This window comes from Scyliorhinus torazame, unplaced genomic scaffold, assembly GCF_047496885.1.
Source record: "Scyliorhinus torazame isolate Kashiwa2021f unplaced genomic scaffold, sScyTor2.1 scaffold_467, whole genome shotgun sequence".
NCBI classification, from domain to species: domain Eukaryota; kingdom Metazoa; phylum Chordata; class Chondrichthyes; order Carcharhiniformes; family Scyliorhinidae; genus Scyliorhinus; species Scyliorhinus torazame.
The window spans coordinates 123211-136051 of record NW_027308194.1 but is presented as its reverse complement, the minus strand read 5'-3'; the positions used below and the strand labels follow the sequence as shown (position 1 = coordinate 136051).

The 12841-nt window shown below is 48.8% G+C and overlaps 1 protein-coding gene across 2 annotated transcripts in view; it reads left to right on the top strand.

Moving 5' to 3' along the window:
* The first annotated feature begins 37 nt into the window (after positions 1 to 37).
* The window catches only part of LOC140406317 (T-cell activation inhibitor, mitochondrial-like), a 53621-nt gene continuing 40817 nt past the window's right edge, over positions 38 to 12841 (top strand). The window contains exons 1-3 of one of the 2 annotated variants that reach the window (XM_072494433.1): positions 38 to 356; positions 3436 to 3568; positions 6400 to 6553. In XM_072494433.1, coding sequence (XP_072350534.1) covers positions 319 to 356; positions 3436 to 3568; positions 6400 to 6553 — 325 coding nt within the window. In that variant the 5' untranslated portion in view covers positions 38 to 318. The remainder of the gene's footprint in view (positions 357 to 3435; positions 3569 to 6399; positions 6554 to 12841) is intronic. The other variant, XM_072494432.1, reaches the window with a different exon arrangement.

Sequence of the window (12841 nt, the reverse complement as noted above, 5' to 3'; positions counted from 1 at the left end):
TGCCCCCGCCCCCTCCTGCTGGAGTGGCCCGGCCTTTCCACGCCAGCAATGTGTTACTCAGCAGCATGGTGCTGAGCTCCCAGGCAAACAGACTCTTGTTTCCAATGTTTTGAGATGCTGAAAGAGCGGAGTCCGGGAGGGTTGGCAGCCCCCGCAGACACGCCCGCCAGGCTGCAGAGTGGATGCTTCGTGTCTGGTCGCTGCTCGATCTCCCGGCGGTTGATTGTTACGGCCTGAGAATGGATTGCTCCGGTCTGGGGGCCGATCGCTCGGCGGTGGATTGGTAGCGCTGTTGCCCCGGTGACCGGCTGGGGGCCGATGATCCGCGCGGAGCCGCTGCTGCGGAACCTGAGCCGGTGAGACCCCCCCTCAAACCCCACCCCCAAAACATCCCCCCATAACCAAACCCCTCCCTCCCGCAACACCAACCCCCCTCCCCCACCCAGAACACCCCCCTCCCCCACCCAGAACCGCTCTCAACACCCCCCTCCCCCACCCAGAACACCCCTCAACACCCCCCTCCCCCACCCAGAACCCCCCTCAACACCCCCCTCCCCCACCCAGAACCCCCCTCAACACCCCCCTCCCCCACCCAGAACCCCCCTCAACACCCCCCTCCCCCACCCAGAACCCCCCTCAACACCCCCCTCCCCCACCCAGAACCCCTCTCAACACCCCCCTCCCCCACCCAGAACCCCCCTCAACACCCCCCTCCCCCACCCAGAACCCCCCTCAACACCCCCTCCCCCACCCAGAACCCCCCTCAACACCCCCCTCCCCCACCCAGAACCCCCCTCAACACCCCCTCCCCCACCCAGAACCCCCCTCAACACCCCCTCCTCCACCCAGAACCCCCTCAATACCCCCCCTCCCCCACCCAGAACCCCCCTCAACACCCCCCTCCCCCACCCAGAACCCCTCTCAACACCCCCCCTCCCCCACCCAGAACCCCCCTCAACACCCCCCACCCAGAACCCCCCTCAACACCCCCCCTCCCCCACCCAGAACCCCCCCATAACCCCACCCTCCATAACCCCAAACCTCCCCACCCATAACCCCCCCAAAAAAAACACCCCCCTCCCATAACCAAACACCCCCCTCCCCCTCCCGCAACACCAACCCCCCTCCCCCACCCATAACCCCCCTCAAACCCCCCCAACACACAGCCTCCCCAACACCCCCCCCCATAACCCCAAACCTCCCCCACCCATAACCCCCCAAAAAACATCCCCCCATAACCCTCCCACCCCAACACCCCACCCTCCTCAACACCCTCCCCTCCACAGCCCCCCAACCACCCCCTCCATATCTCCCCACCCTCTTCAACACCCCCAATACCTCCCATCAACCCCCCCCCCGACATCCTCCCCCATAACCCCCCCAACATCCTCCCCCGCCCCAAAATCCTCCCCCCAACATCCTTCCAACACCCACCGTAACAGCCCCCCCAATACCTCCCCCAACACAGTGTGTGTATCCCCACCGGCTCTGTGTGTGGGTGGGTGTGTCCCCGCTCCTTGATTTTGATGTATCTCTGAGGGACTGGGTTGGATTCCTGTCTTCATCAGTTTTGATTTGGGAACGTCGTCAAAACATGAGGAGAGAGACTGCCTGCTCTGAATACGAGTTTGTAAATGAGATTGATTTGATTGTCCAGCTGACTAACTTCAAACTTCACCCAATATCACAAATATATGGTGACAAAACCCCCTGGGCATGGGGTGCCCTGGGCATTGGGCGCTCTGTGCATGATCCGCTGTGGCACAGTGATTAGCACTGCTGCCTCACAGCTCCAGGGCCACACTAAATTGCCCTTAGTATCCAAAAGGTAGGTGGGGTTACGGGGAGAGGGTGGAGGTGTGGGCTTAAGTAGGGTGCTCTTTCCAAGGGCCGGTGCAGACTCGATGGGCCAAATGGCCTCCTTCTGCACTGTAGATTCTATCGATAGTCTGGATCGAGGGCTGGGTTTAAGGTTTAGCCATTTCAGTGGGATTCAGCAGGAAATCCAGTGTGTGCCGCAGGGGGAGAGAGCCCGTGGGGTCTCCTACCCTGAAACCTTGGCCCTGTGTTGAAGGCTGCTCCACTATTTCAGTGCAGAAACACCAACTGTCCACTTCTCACTCTCGAACGGCCTTGGGTTTTATGATATGTGAATATACAACATATGCACATAGGACACAGATGTCAGCAGTTACAGACAGGTCTCTCTGATCCATCCAACCTGTCCCATGTAATTTGCGAACCTTGGGTATCACAATAAAGACTCCCAACCCAAAAATTATGATCTTCTGGAAAAGGGGGAGAAACGATCAAAACCTCCCAGACATAATTGTTGGGTAGAGAGAAATTTGGGAAATTCCTCTCCCATGTAGGTGATCAAAACTTTGCTGAAAGAGCCACCCCAGCCCTGATCATTCTACACCGTGCCTCTCCTTGTACAAGGTCACCTCCTCTCCAACCAGAAACCGCTCCGGCTCATGCGCAACGGAATTCAGCGAGTCAGCATCCATTGCCTGAGGCAGCATCCGAGCTTCCGAGCTTCACTGTCCTGTGATCCCAGATCTCGCTGCATCCAGCTGTTTCCTCCTGAACTGATTCAATGATCAGCTGCAACATTGTCATCTCCTAAACCTGGTTCTGATCACCCCTGAAGTCTCCACTCCCATAGAGTCCCAGCTCTTATGTCCAATCTTAACAATAAACAATTTTTAGACAAGAAATCAGGCCAGTGCCCCGTCACTGCAGCCTTTCCAAAGCCTCAGTATCGCCCGTCATGTAGAGAGACTAAAACGGAATGCAGTATTCTAACTGAAATAGCCAGGGTCTTCTACAAGGACAAAGTAGGATGTTTCCTCTATCCGTCAATGGTCCTATAAATACACCATTGGACCCATTTCATACACCTGTTGCTACCCCCCGGTTTGCCTTGTTGACCTTATTTTAGGAGAAGAATACTCTTGAATTTTTCCAGATGATTTTGAGGCCTGGCCTGGAATTATTGATTCCATGTCAATGACGTTATTTGCCGATTTAATCGTTTAATTTCCTAGCACAGCTGTGAGTACGCCCCATCCCTGGGGAGAATTTAGCCAGTAACTCTAAATCACTGACGTTTCTATTGAATGCACAGAAACCAGCCATTCAGTCCAAGGTTGCCCACAAGCTTTTCCCTACCTAATTCTTCTCCCTCTCATCAATACATTCATCTATTGACCTCTCCGTTCGTCTTTATCTACTTCTAGTGCTTTGTGCAATTTCACAGGTCATCCCCACTGCCCCAGATAACTTCCACTTAACCCAGGCTATCATTTCTATTACTGAGATCTTTTTTTAGAAGCTTCTCTTGCTGCACAGGCTTAATTGAGAAACTATCTTGCAGGTGGAACAGAGATCTATTCCCTGTTAATAACCACATCACTTCATCTTGTATCCCAGATTCTGTGCAGGAAGGGCCAAGCAGCAGACTTGTCGACTGAGAACGTTATCAGTGACTGATGCTGTGAATGCACTGAGGCCATTCTACTTTGCTGTACACCCCGATTTCTTTGGCCAGTATCCGCGAGAGAGGGTAGGTACCGATGCTCCGTGCGTGCGGTTTCTGAGTTGCAGAACTAAGTAACTCCTTTGGAGAGGGCACGGGGGTTTGCCAGGATCTCGTGTCAGCCGAGTCTCGGTGAGTAGCAATCTCGACTCTGAGTCAGGAGGTTGTGGTTTCAAGTCGCGCCCCGGAGACTCGAGTGTAAAATCTGATCTCTGATGCCCGCAGTGAAGCATTGAGGGAATGCTGCACTGTTGCAGATGCAGTCTTACAGATAATATGGTAAACCAAAGCCTTGTCTACCCTGTCAGGTGGATGATAAAAAGTCCCTTGGTATTACTTCAGAGGAGCAGGGGAGCTCTCCCAGTACCCTGCCCAATATTTATCCCTCAATCACCAACGCTGAAATTGATGGAAATGCACGCCTCTCTTTTCAGAATGTTATCAAGAGTCAGATGCTTATCTAGAGAGATGGCAGAAGCAAAGAGAGATTAAATAGAGCTGTTTGAAATCATGAAGGGTTTTGATAGAGTAAATTAGACCCTGCTTCCACTGGGGCCAGAGGGACACAGATTTAAGTTAATTGGTCTGGAAACACGCTGCCTGAAGGCCAGTGGGAGCTGATTCAATCGTGATTTTCAAAGAGAAATTGAATAAATACTTAATGGGGAAAGATTTACAGGGCTGTGGGGAAAGAGCGAGGGAGTGAGACTAACTGGATAGAGCTAGCATAGACACGATGGGCCGAATGTTGTTGCTTTGTCAGGTGGAACACCATAGCCTTCAGTTTTTCTTTAAACTGCAGAGGTATGTTCTATCTCTGTGTGTGTTTGAGCTCTCCTAAACATCTTCACCCTGCTCTGTAACTCCTTGCATAAGCTATTAAATTGTTCCCGTTGCTCTGCCTGTGATAATCTATACAACCACCTCTGTTAGGTATTTTGTTGCAGCAAGTAATTTGTTTTCCATGTTTCAAACACCTTTCTCGGGTCAGCACCCAATTCCTGTGTTTGAAAACAATCCACGGAAAGATACAGAGCAAGCAGGAGGCCATTCAGCCCATCATGGCTTTGGCTCTCTGCGAAAGCTATCCAACTAGTCCCACTTTTGTGCTCTTTCCACGTGGCCCTGTAAACCTTTTGCCTTCATATAAATTCCCTTTTCAAAGTTATTATTGGATCTCTGCGTCACTCTAATAACCCCACAAATTATTGTAAGAAAGTTATGTCGGGACTGTTATGGGCCAGGGTTTAGAGAACCCCAAAGTGTATCATGGAGTTCACCTGACCCACAACTTTTAATAGATTGTGGTATGGGGAGCACACGGCCCACTCTACAGGAATGGTACAGCAGCAATGGACCAGTATTTTAAAAAACAAAACAATGTTTATTCTATGAACTCAAGTTAACCTTTTTAAAACAAATGGTGAATATCCTAGCAACCATTAATTCAAATACACCCCCCAAAGAATACAACACTAAGTAACCTGTATGCTGTCCTTTTACACCCAAAAGACTTAACAAACCTTTAAACAGAAGCACATCAGGGTTTACATTCAATACTGAAAACATTTATAATTCAGAATTCACCAGATGATTAAGAAATAGTCCTTCATGGCAGAGAGAACAGCAGTACAGCTGCTTTGTCTGACTTCAGCTGCAACACATTGAAAAACAAAAATACTGACACACCCAAGCTTTTCTCAAAGTGAAACTAAAAAGCAGAACCAGAGCTCAGCTCCACCCACACTCTGACATCACTGCAGTAACATGAGCAGCTAACCATTTCTTAAAGCGACATTCTCATGACAGGGACACAGTTTTCAGGAGAAGAGCGTGGTCCTTAACCCTTTAAACTCCTCGGCGATGTTCATGAAGCTCAGGACAAACTACATCTTAGTGAGAAAAGTTTCATTTTTAATTGCATTAAATTCTGGTTCAGGTTAGGAGATAATTTGATTGTAATCTTTTGGTTAAACTCTGACTGGTAATATTGTTTGGAAGAGCTAACTGGGATTATGTTTCCTGGAATTTAGGTGGTTAAGGGGTGATTTGACTGACGTTTCCAAGATATTAAGGGGGGCAGATAGTGAGAGAAGCTATTTCTGTTTGGGGAGTCTAGGACAAGGGGGAAATGTCTTAAAATTAGAGGCAGGCCTTTCAGGAGTAAAATTAGGAAACATTTCTGCACACAGAGTGGTGAACAGTTGGAATTCTCATCCACAAATGACAATTGACGATAGACTAATAATTAATTTTAAAACTGGGGTTGATAGAGTTTTGTTAAGGATATAGTGAACAAGCGGGTATATGGAGCTAGATCACACATCAACACAACCTCGTTGGATGTGTCGAGAAGCTGAATGGCTTCCCCCCCACTTTCTATGTTCAAAGTTAAAGGCAGCAAAGAAAAGCAGTCCTATCTCAACCTGGACCACTGGGAAGGTTTGAATCTTATTGAAATGCCGATCGGACTGATGCACACGTCCTGGCAAAGTCCTCTTGGACCCGATCCGTGCTGTCTGCCATTCCACGGTGCTCTTGTATAGGGCAGGAATGATAGTAATGGGCTGGCTGGAGTCTTTATTCAACTTGGAGATGAAGGTTTTTTTAAATTTCTCGAATGCTGCCGCCCAGATTTGCTGAGTGATTGTGGCAGTGCGTGCTGGCTGCGGTAACGTTTAATGACTGATTGGAGAGTACATCAGCCACAGTCCCTGGTCACACCAAAAGAATCTTTGGAGTCAGACTTTGGATGAGCTAGTGCACACTGATGGGCCGAACAGCCTGCTTCTGTGCTACACTCCGATTCAGACACACTGTTTTCAGCTGTAAGGAAGTCTCCATGTGTTGTTTTGCAGGAAGTGAATGAAAATTCCCTCAAGCGGTTGAATAGCTACTTGGAGTGCCTGCAGAGACCGGGGCAGAAATCCCTTCAACCCACCCAGCTCACGTTTTACATCAGAGACACGAGCAACGATCCCAACTCTCCCCAGCACAGTGCAAATACCTCAGGTGGGAGCTGAATGCACTATTCTTACTCTTTGTGTTTTAACTTAACTGGCGTCAATCAGAATTTTAGGGCAGATAGTTCCTGGATTATATTGTCGCTTAGGGCGTTCCTCTAATAACGTCTCATTACACTGTCATCCTATTTCATTGTTCTCATAGCAAGACAACCATTTGCTTAACAAAGAAGATGAAGCCGTTAAACCCAAGCTCATCATGTCAGTTGTGAATCAGTGCACCCAGTGAGTAGCACCCACCTCTGAGTCAGAAGGTTCTGGGCTCAAAGCCAGGACTTCACAAAACAAAAATCAAACCTAGGCTGACACAGTGTGTGTGTATCAGGACTCTGTTGTCAGAATGGCCATCTTTCAGATGAAACCTTTAACCAAAGCCCCATTTGTTCTCTCGGGTGTATGTGAAGGATTACATGGTACTGTTTTGTTGAACATACAAATTAGGAACAGGATTAGGCCATTCAGCCCCTTGATCCTGCTCCTCCATTCAGTAAAATCACGGCTGATCTGATTGGAACCTCAACCCCAAGTTCCTGCCGACCCTGATACCTCCCCCCCCCCTCCCTTGTTAATCAAGAATCTATCCAGCTCTGTCTTAAAAATATTCAAAGATTCTGCTTCCACTGCCTTTGAGGAAGAGTAAGAAGTTTCACAACAGCAGGTTAAAGTCCAACAAGTTTATTTGAAATCACAAGCTTTCGGAGCGCTGCTCCTTCATCAGGTGAAGTGGAGGCAGGTTCACAATCACAGCATATATAGGAGAGACACAATTGCAAGATTTGAGGAAGAGAGTTCCAGAGACTCGCTTCTGTGCACAGTACTCCAGATCTGCCTTCCCCAGTGCCCTGTACAGCTGAAGCAGAACCTCCCTACATTTGTGATAAATCCCCTTCGCAATAAACAATTACATTCTATTAGCTTTCCTGATAACTTGCTAGGGAGTTATCCACAGTGTCCTGGTTAATATCTATTCCTCAATCAGCATCACTGGAATCCGATCATCTGGGTATTATCTCAGTGCTGTTTGTGGGAGCTTGCTGTGTAATGGCTGCCCGCTGCCCTACATTACAGAAACAACTTCAATTCATAAGGTGCTGAATTGCCTACAAAGTGCTTTGGGACATGCTGAGGTTGTGAAAGGTGCTATAAGAGTGCAAGTTCTTTCTATTGTGATGCTTTGCACCACATACTGCAGGTTCACTACGTGCCACAGTTGGTGTGCCTCTGGTGTGAGGTGTGCAGAGGTGCAGCAGCGTGCTGGTACAGTGTTGTGCAAGGGCTTTTCTGTCTGCATTAGTACAGTGGCAGGTTGAGAGCTGCATTCCGGTCATCATATGGCTGCCGATCTGCCAACACTTCAATTTTCAAATTCTCAAAGTGTTTTAAAACAGTGAGAAGAGAGCCGGGAGTTTCAGTGTTTAAAACAGCGAGAGGAGAGCCGGGAGTTTCAGTGTTTAAAACAGCGAGAGGAGAGCCGGGAGTTTCAGTGTTTAAAACAGCGAGAGGAGAGCCGGGTGTTTCAGTGTTTTAAAACAGCGAGAAGAGAGCCGGGAGTTTCAGTGTTTAAAACAGCAAGAGGAGAGCCAGGAGTTTCAGTGTTTAAAACAGCGAGAAGAGAGCCGGGAGTTTCAGTGTTTAAAACAGCGAGAGGAGAGCCGGGAGTTTCACAGTTGAAAACAGCGAGAGGAGAGCCGGGAGTTTCAGTATTTAAAACAGCGAGAGGAGAGCCGGGAGTTTCAGTGTTTAAAACAGCGAGAGGAGAGCCGGGAGTTTCAGTGTTTAAAACAGCGAGAGGAGAGCCGGGAGTTTCACAGTTTAAAACAGCGAGAGGAGAGCCAGGGGTTTCACAGTTTAAAACAGTGAGAGGAGAGCCGGAGTTTCAGTGTTTAAAACAGTGAGAGGAGAGCCGGGAGTTTCAGTGTTTAAAACAGCGAGAGGAGAGCCGGGGGTTTCAGTGTTTTAAACAGCGAGAGGAGAGCCGGGAGTTTCAGTGTTTAAAACAGCGAGAGGAGAGCCGGGAGTTTCAGTGTTTAAAACAGCAAGAGGAGAGCCGGGAGTTTCACAGTTTAAAACAGCGAGAGGAGAGCCAGGGGTTTCACAGTTTAAAACAGTGAGAGGAGAGCCGGAGTTTCAGTGATTAAAACAGTGAGAGGAGAGCCGGGAGTTTCAGTGTTTAAAACAGCGAGAGGAGAGCCGGGAGTTTCAGTGTTTAAAACAGCGAGAGGAGAGCCGGGAGTTTCACAGTTTAAAACAGCGAGAGGAGAGCCGGGAGTTTCAATGTTTAAAACAGCGAGAGGAGAGCCGGGAGTTTCAGTGTTTAAAACAGCGAGAGGAGAGCTGGGAGTTTCTGTGTTTAAAACAGCGAGAGGAGAGCCAGGAGTTTCACAGTTTAAAACAGAGAGAGGAGAGCCGAGAGTTTCAATGTTTAAAACAGCGAGAGGAGAGCCGGGAGTTTCTGTGTTTAAAACAGCGAGAGGAGAACCGGGAGTTTCAGTGTTTAAAACAGCGAGAGGAGAGCCGGGAGTTTCACAGTTTAAAACAGCGAGAGGAAAGCCGGGAGTTTCAGTGTTTAAAACAGCGAGAGGAGAGCCGGGAGTTTCAGTGTTTAAAACAGCAAGAGGAGAGCCGAGAGTTTCAGTGTTTAAAACAGCGAGAGGAGAGCTGGGAGTTTCAGTGTTTAAAACAGCGAGAGGAGAGCCGGGAGTTTCAGTGTTTAAAACAGCGAGAGGAGAGCCGGGAGTTTCAGTGTTTAAAACAGCAAGAGGAGAGCCGGGAGTTTTACAGTTTAAAACAGCAAGAGGAGAGCCGGGAGTTTCAGTGTTTAAAACAGCAAGAGGAGAGCCGGGAGTTTCAGTGTTTAAAACAGCGAGAGGAGAGCCGGGAGTTTTACAGTTTAAAACAGCGAGAGGAGAGCCGGGAGTTTCAGTGTTTAAAACTGCGAGAGGAGAGCCGGGGGTTTCAGTGTTTAAAACAGCAATAGGAGAGCCGGGAGTTTCAGTGTTTAAAACAGCGAGAGGAAAGCCGGGAGTTTCAGTGTTTAAAACAGCGAGAGGAAAGCCGGGAGTTTCAGTGTTTAAAACAGTGAAAGGAGAGCCGGGAGTTTCAGTGTTTAAAACAGCGAGAGGAGAGCCGGGACTTTCAGTGTTTAAAACAGTGAAAGGAGAGCCGGGAGTTTCAGTGTTTAAAACAGCGCGAGGAGAGCCGGAAGTTTCACAATTTAAAACAGCGCGAGGAGAGCCGGAAGTTTCAGTGTTTAAAAGAGCGAGAGGAGAGCCGGGAGTTTCAGTGTTTAAAACAGCGCGAGGAGAGCCGGAAGTTTCAGTGTTTAAAAGAGCGAGAGGAGAGCCGGGAGTTTCCGTGTTTAAAACAGAGAGAGGAGAGCCGGGAGTTTCACAGTTTAAAACAGCGAGAGGAGAGCCAGGATTTTCAGTGTTTAAAACAGCGAGAGGAGAGCCGGGAGTTTCAGTGTTTAAAGCAGTGAGAGGAGAGCCGGGAGTTTCAGTGTTTAAAACAGTGAGAGGAGAGCCGGGAGTTTCACAGTTTAAAACAGCGAGAGGAGAGCCGGGAGTTTCAGTGTTTAAAACAGCGAGAGGAGAGCCGGGAGTTTCCGTGTTTAAAACAGCGAGAGGAGAGCCGGGAGTTTCAGTGTTTAAAACAGCGAGAGGAGAGCCGGGAGTTTCAGTGTTTAAAACAGCGAGAGGAGAGCCGGGAGTTTCAGTGTTTAAAACAGCGAGTGGAGAGCCGGGAGTTTCAGTGTTTAAAACAGTGAAAGGAGAGCCGGGAGTTTCAGTGTTTAAAACAGTGAAAGGAGAGCCGGGAGTTTCAGTGTTTAAAACAGCGAGAGGAGAGCTGGGAGTTTCAGTGTTTAAAACAGCGAGAGGAGAGCCGGGAGTTTCAGTGTTTAAAACAGTGAAAGGAGAGCCGGGAGTTTCAGTGTTTAAAACAGCGAGAGGAGAGCCGGGAGTTTCAGTGTTTAAAACAGCGCGAGGAGAGCCGGAAGTTTCACAATTTAAAACAGCGCGAGGAGAGCCGGAAGTTTCAGTGTTTAAAAGAGCGAGAGGAAAGCCGGGAGTTTCAGTGTTTAAAAGAGCGAGAGGAGAGCCGGGAGTTTCCGAGTTTAAAACAGCGAGAGGAGAGCCATAAGTTTCCATGTTTAAAACAGAGAGAGGAGAGCCGGGAGTTTCAGTGTTTAAAACAGCGAGAGGAGAGCCGGGAGTTTCAGTGCTTAAAACAGCGAGAGGAGAGCCGGGAGTTTGTGTTTAAAACAGCGAGAGGAGAGCCGGAAGTTTCAGTGTTTAAAAGAGCAGGAGGAGAGCCGGAAGTTTCAGTGTTTAAAACAGCGAGAGGAGAGCCGGGAGTTTCAGTGTTTAAAACAGTGAGAGGAGAGCCGGGAGTTTCAGTGTTTAAAACAGCGAGAGGAGAGCCGGGAGTTTCAGTGTTTAAAACAGCGAGAGGAGAGCCGGGAGTTTCACAATTTAAAACAGCGAGAGGAGAGCCGGGAGTTTCACAGTTTAAAACAGCGAGAGGAGAGCCGGGAGTTTCACAATTTAAAACAGCGAGAGGGGAGCCGGAAGTTTCAGTGTTTAAAACAGTGAGAGGAGAGCCGGGAGTTTCAGTGTTTAAAACAGTGAGAGGAGAGCCAGGGGTTTCACAGTTTAAAACAGTGAGAGGAGAGCCGGGGGTTTCAGTGTTTAAAACAGCGAGAGGAGAGCCGGAAGTTTCAGTGTTTAAAACAGTGAGAGGAGAGCCGGGAGTTTCAGTGTTTAAAACAGCGAGAGGAGAGCCGGGAGTTTCAGTGTTTAAAACAGCGAGAGGAGAGCCGGGAGTTTCAGTGTTTAAAACAGCGAGAGGAGAGCCGGAAGTTTCAGTGTTTAAAACAGTGAGAGGAGAGCCGGGAGTTTCAGTGTTTAAAACAGCGAGAGGAAAGCCGGGAGTTTCAGTGTTTAAAACAGCGAGAGGAGAGCCGGGAGTTTCAATGTTTAAAACAGCGAGAGGAGAGCCGGGAGTTTCAGTGTTTAAAACAGCGAGAGGAGAGCCGGGAGTTTCAGTGTTTAAAGCAGTGAGAGGAGAGCCGGGAGTTTCAGTGTTTAAAACAGCGAGAGGAGAGCCGGGAGTTTCAGTGTTTAAAACAGTGAGAGGAGAGCCGGGAGTTTCAGTGTTTAAAACAGCGAGAGGAGAGCCGGGAGTTTCAGTGTTTAAAACAGCGAGAGGAGAGCCGGGAGTTTCAGTGTTTAAAACAGCGAGAGGAGAGCCGGGAGTTTCAGTGTTTAAAACAGCGAGAGGAGAGCCGGGAGTTTCACAATTTAAAACAGCGAGAAGAGAGCCGGAAGTTTCAGTGTTTAAAACAGCGAGAGGAGAGCCGGGAGTTTCAGTGTTTAAAACTGCGAGAGGAGAGCCGGGGGTTTCAGTGTTTAAAACAGCGAGAGGAGAGCCGGGGGTTTCAGTGTTTTAAACAGCGAGAGGAGAGCCGGGAGTTTCAGTGTTTAAAACAGCGAGAGGAGAGCCGGGAGTTTCAGTGTTTAAAACAGCGAGAGGAGAGCCGGGAGTTTCAGTGTTTAAAACAGCGAGAGGAGAGCCGGGAGTTTCAGTGTTTAAAACAGAGAGAGGAGAGCCGGGAGTTTCAGTGTTTAAAACAGCGAGAGGAGAGCCGGGAGTTTCAGTGTTTAAAACAGCGAGAGGAGAGCCAGGAGTTTCACAGTTTAAAACAGCGAGAGGAGAGCCGGGAGTTTCAATGTTTAAAACAGCGAGAGGAGAGCCGGGAGTTTCACAATTTAAAACAGCGAGAGGAGAGCCGGAAGTTTCAGTGTTTAAAACAGTGAGAGGAGAGCCGGGAGTTTAAGTGTTTAAAACAGCGAGAGGAGAGCTGGGAGTTTCAGTGTTTAAAACAGCGAGAGGAGAGCCGGGAGTTTCAGTGTTTAAAACAGTGAGAGGAGAGCCGGGAGTTTCAGTGTTTAAAACAGCGAGAGGAAAGCTGGGAGTTTCAGTGTTTAAAGCAGTGAGAGGAGAGCCGGGAGTTTCAGTGTTTAAAACAGTGAGAGGAGAGCCGGGAGTTTCAGTGTTTAAAACAGCGAGAGGAGAGCTGGGAGTTTCAGTGTTTAAAACAGCGAGAGGAGAGCCGGGGGTTTCAGTGTTTAAAACAGCGAGAGGAGAGCCGGGAGTTTCAGTGTTTAAAACAGCGAGAGGAGAGCCGGGAGTTTCAGTGTTTAAAGCAGTGAGAGGAGAGCCGGGAGATTCAGTGTTTAAAACAGCGAGAGGAGAGCCAGGAGTTTCAGTGTTTAAA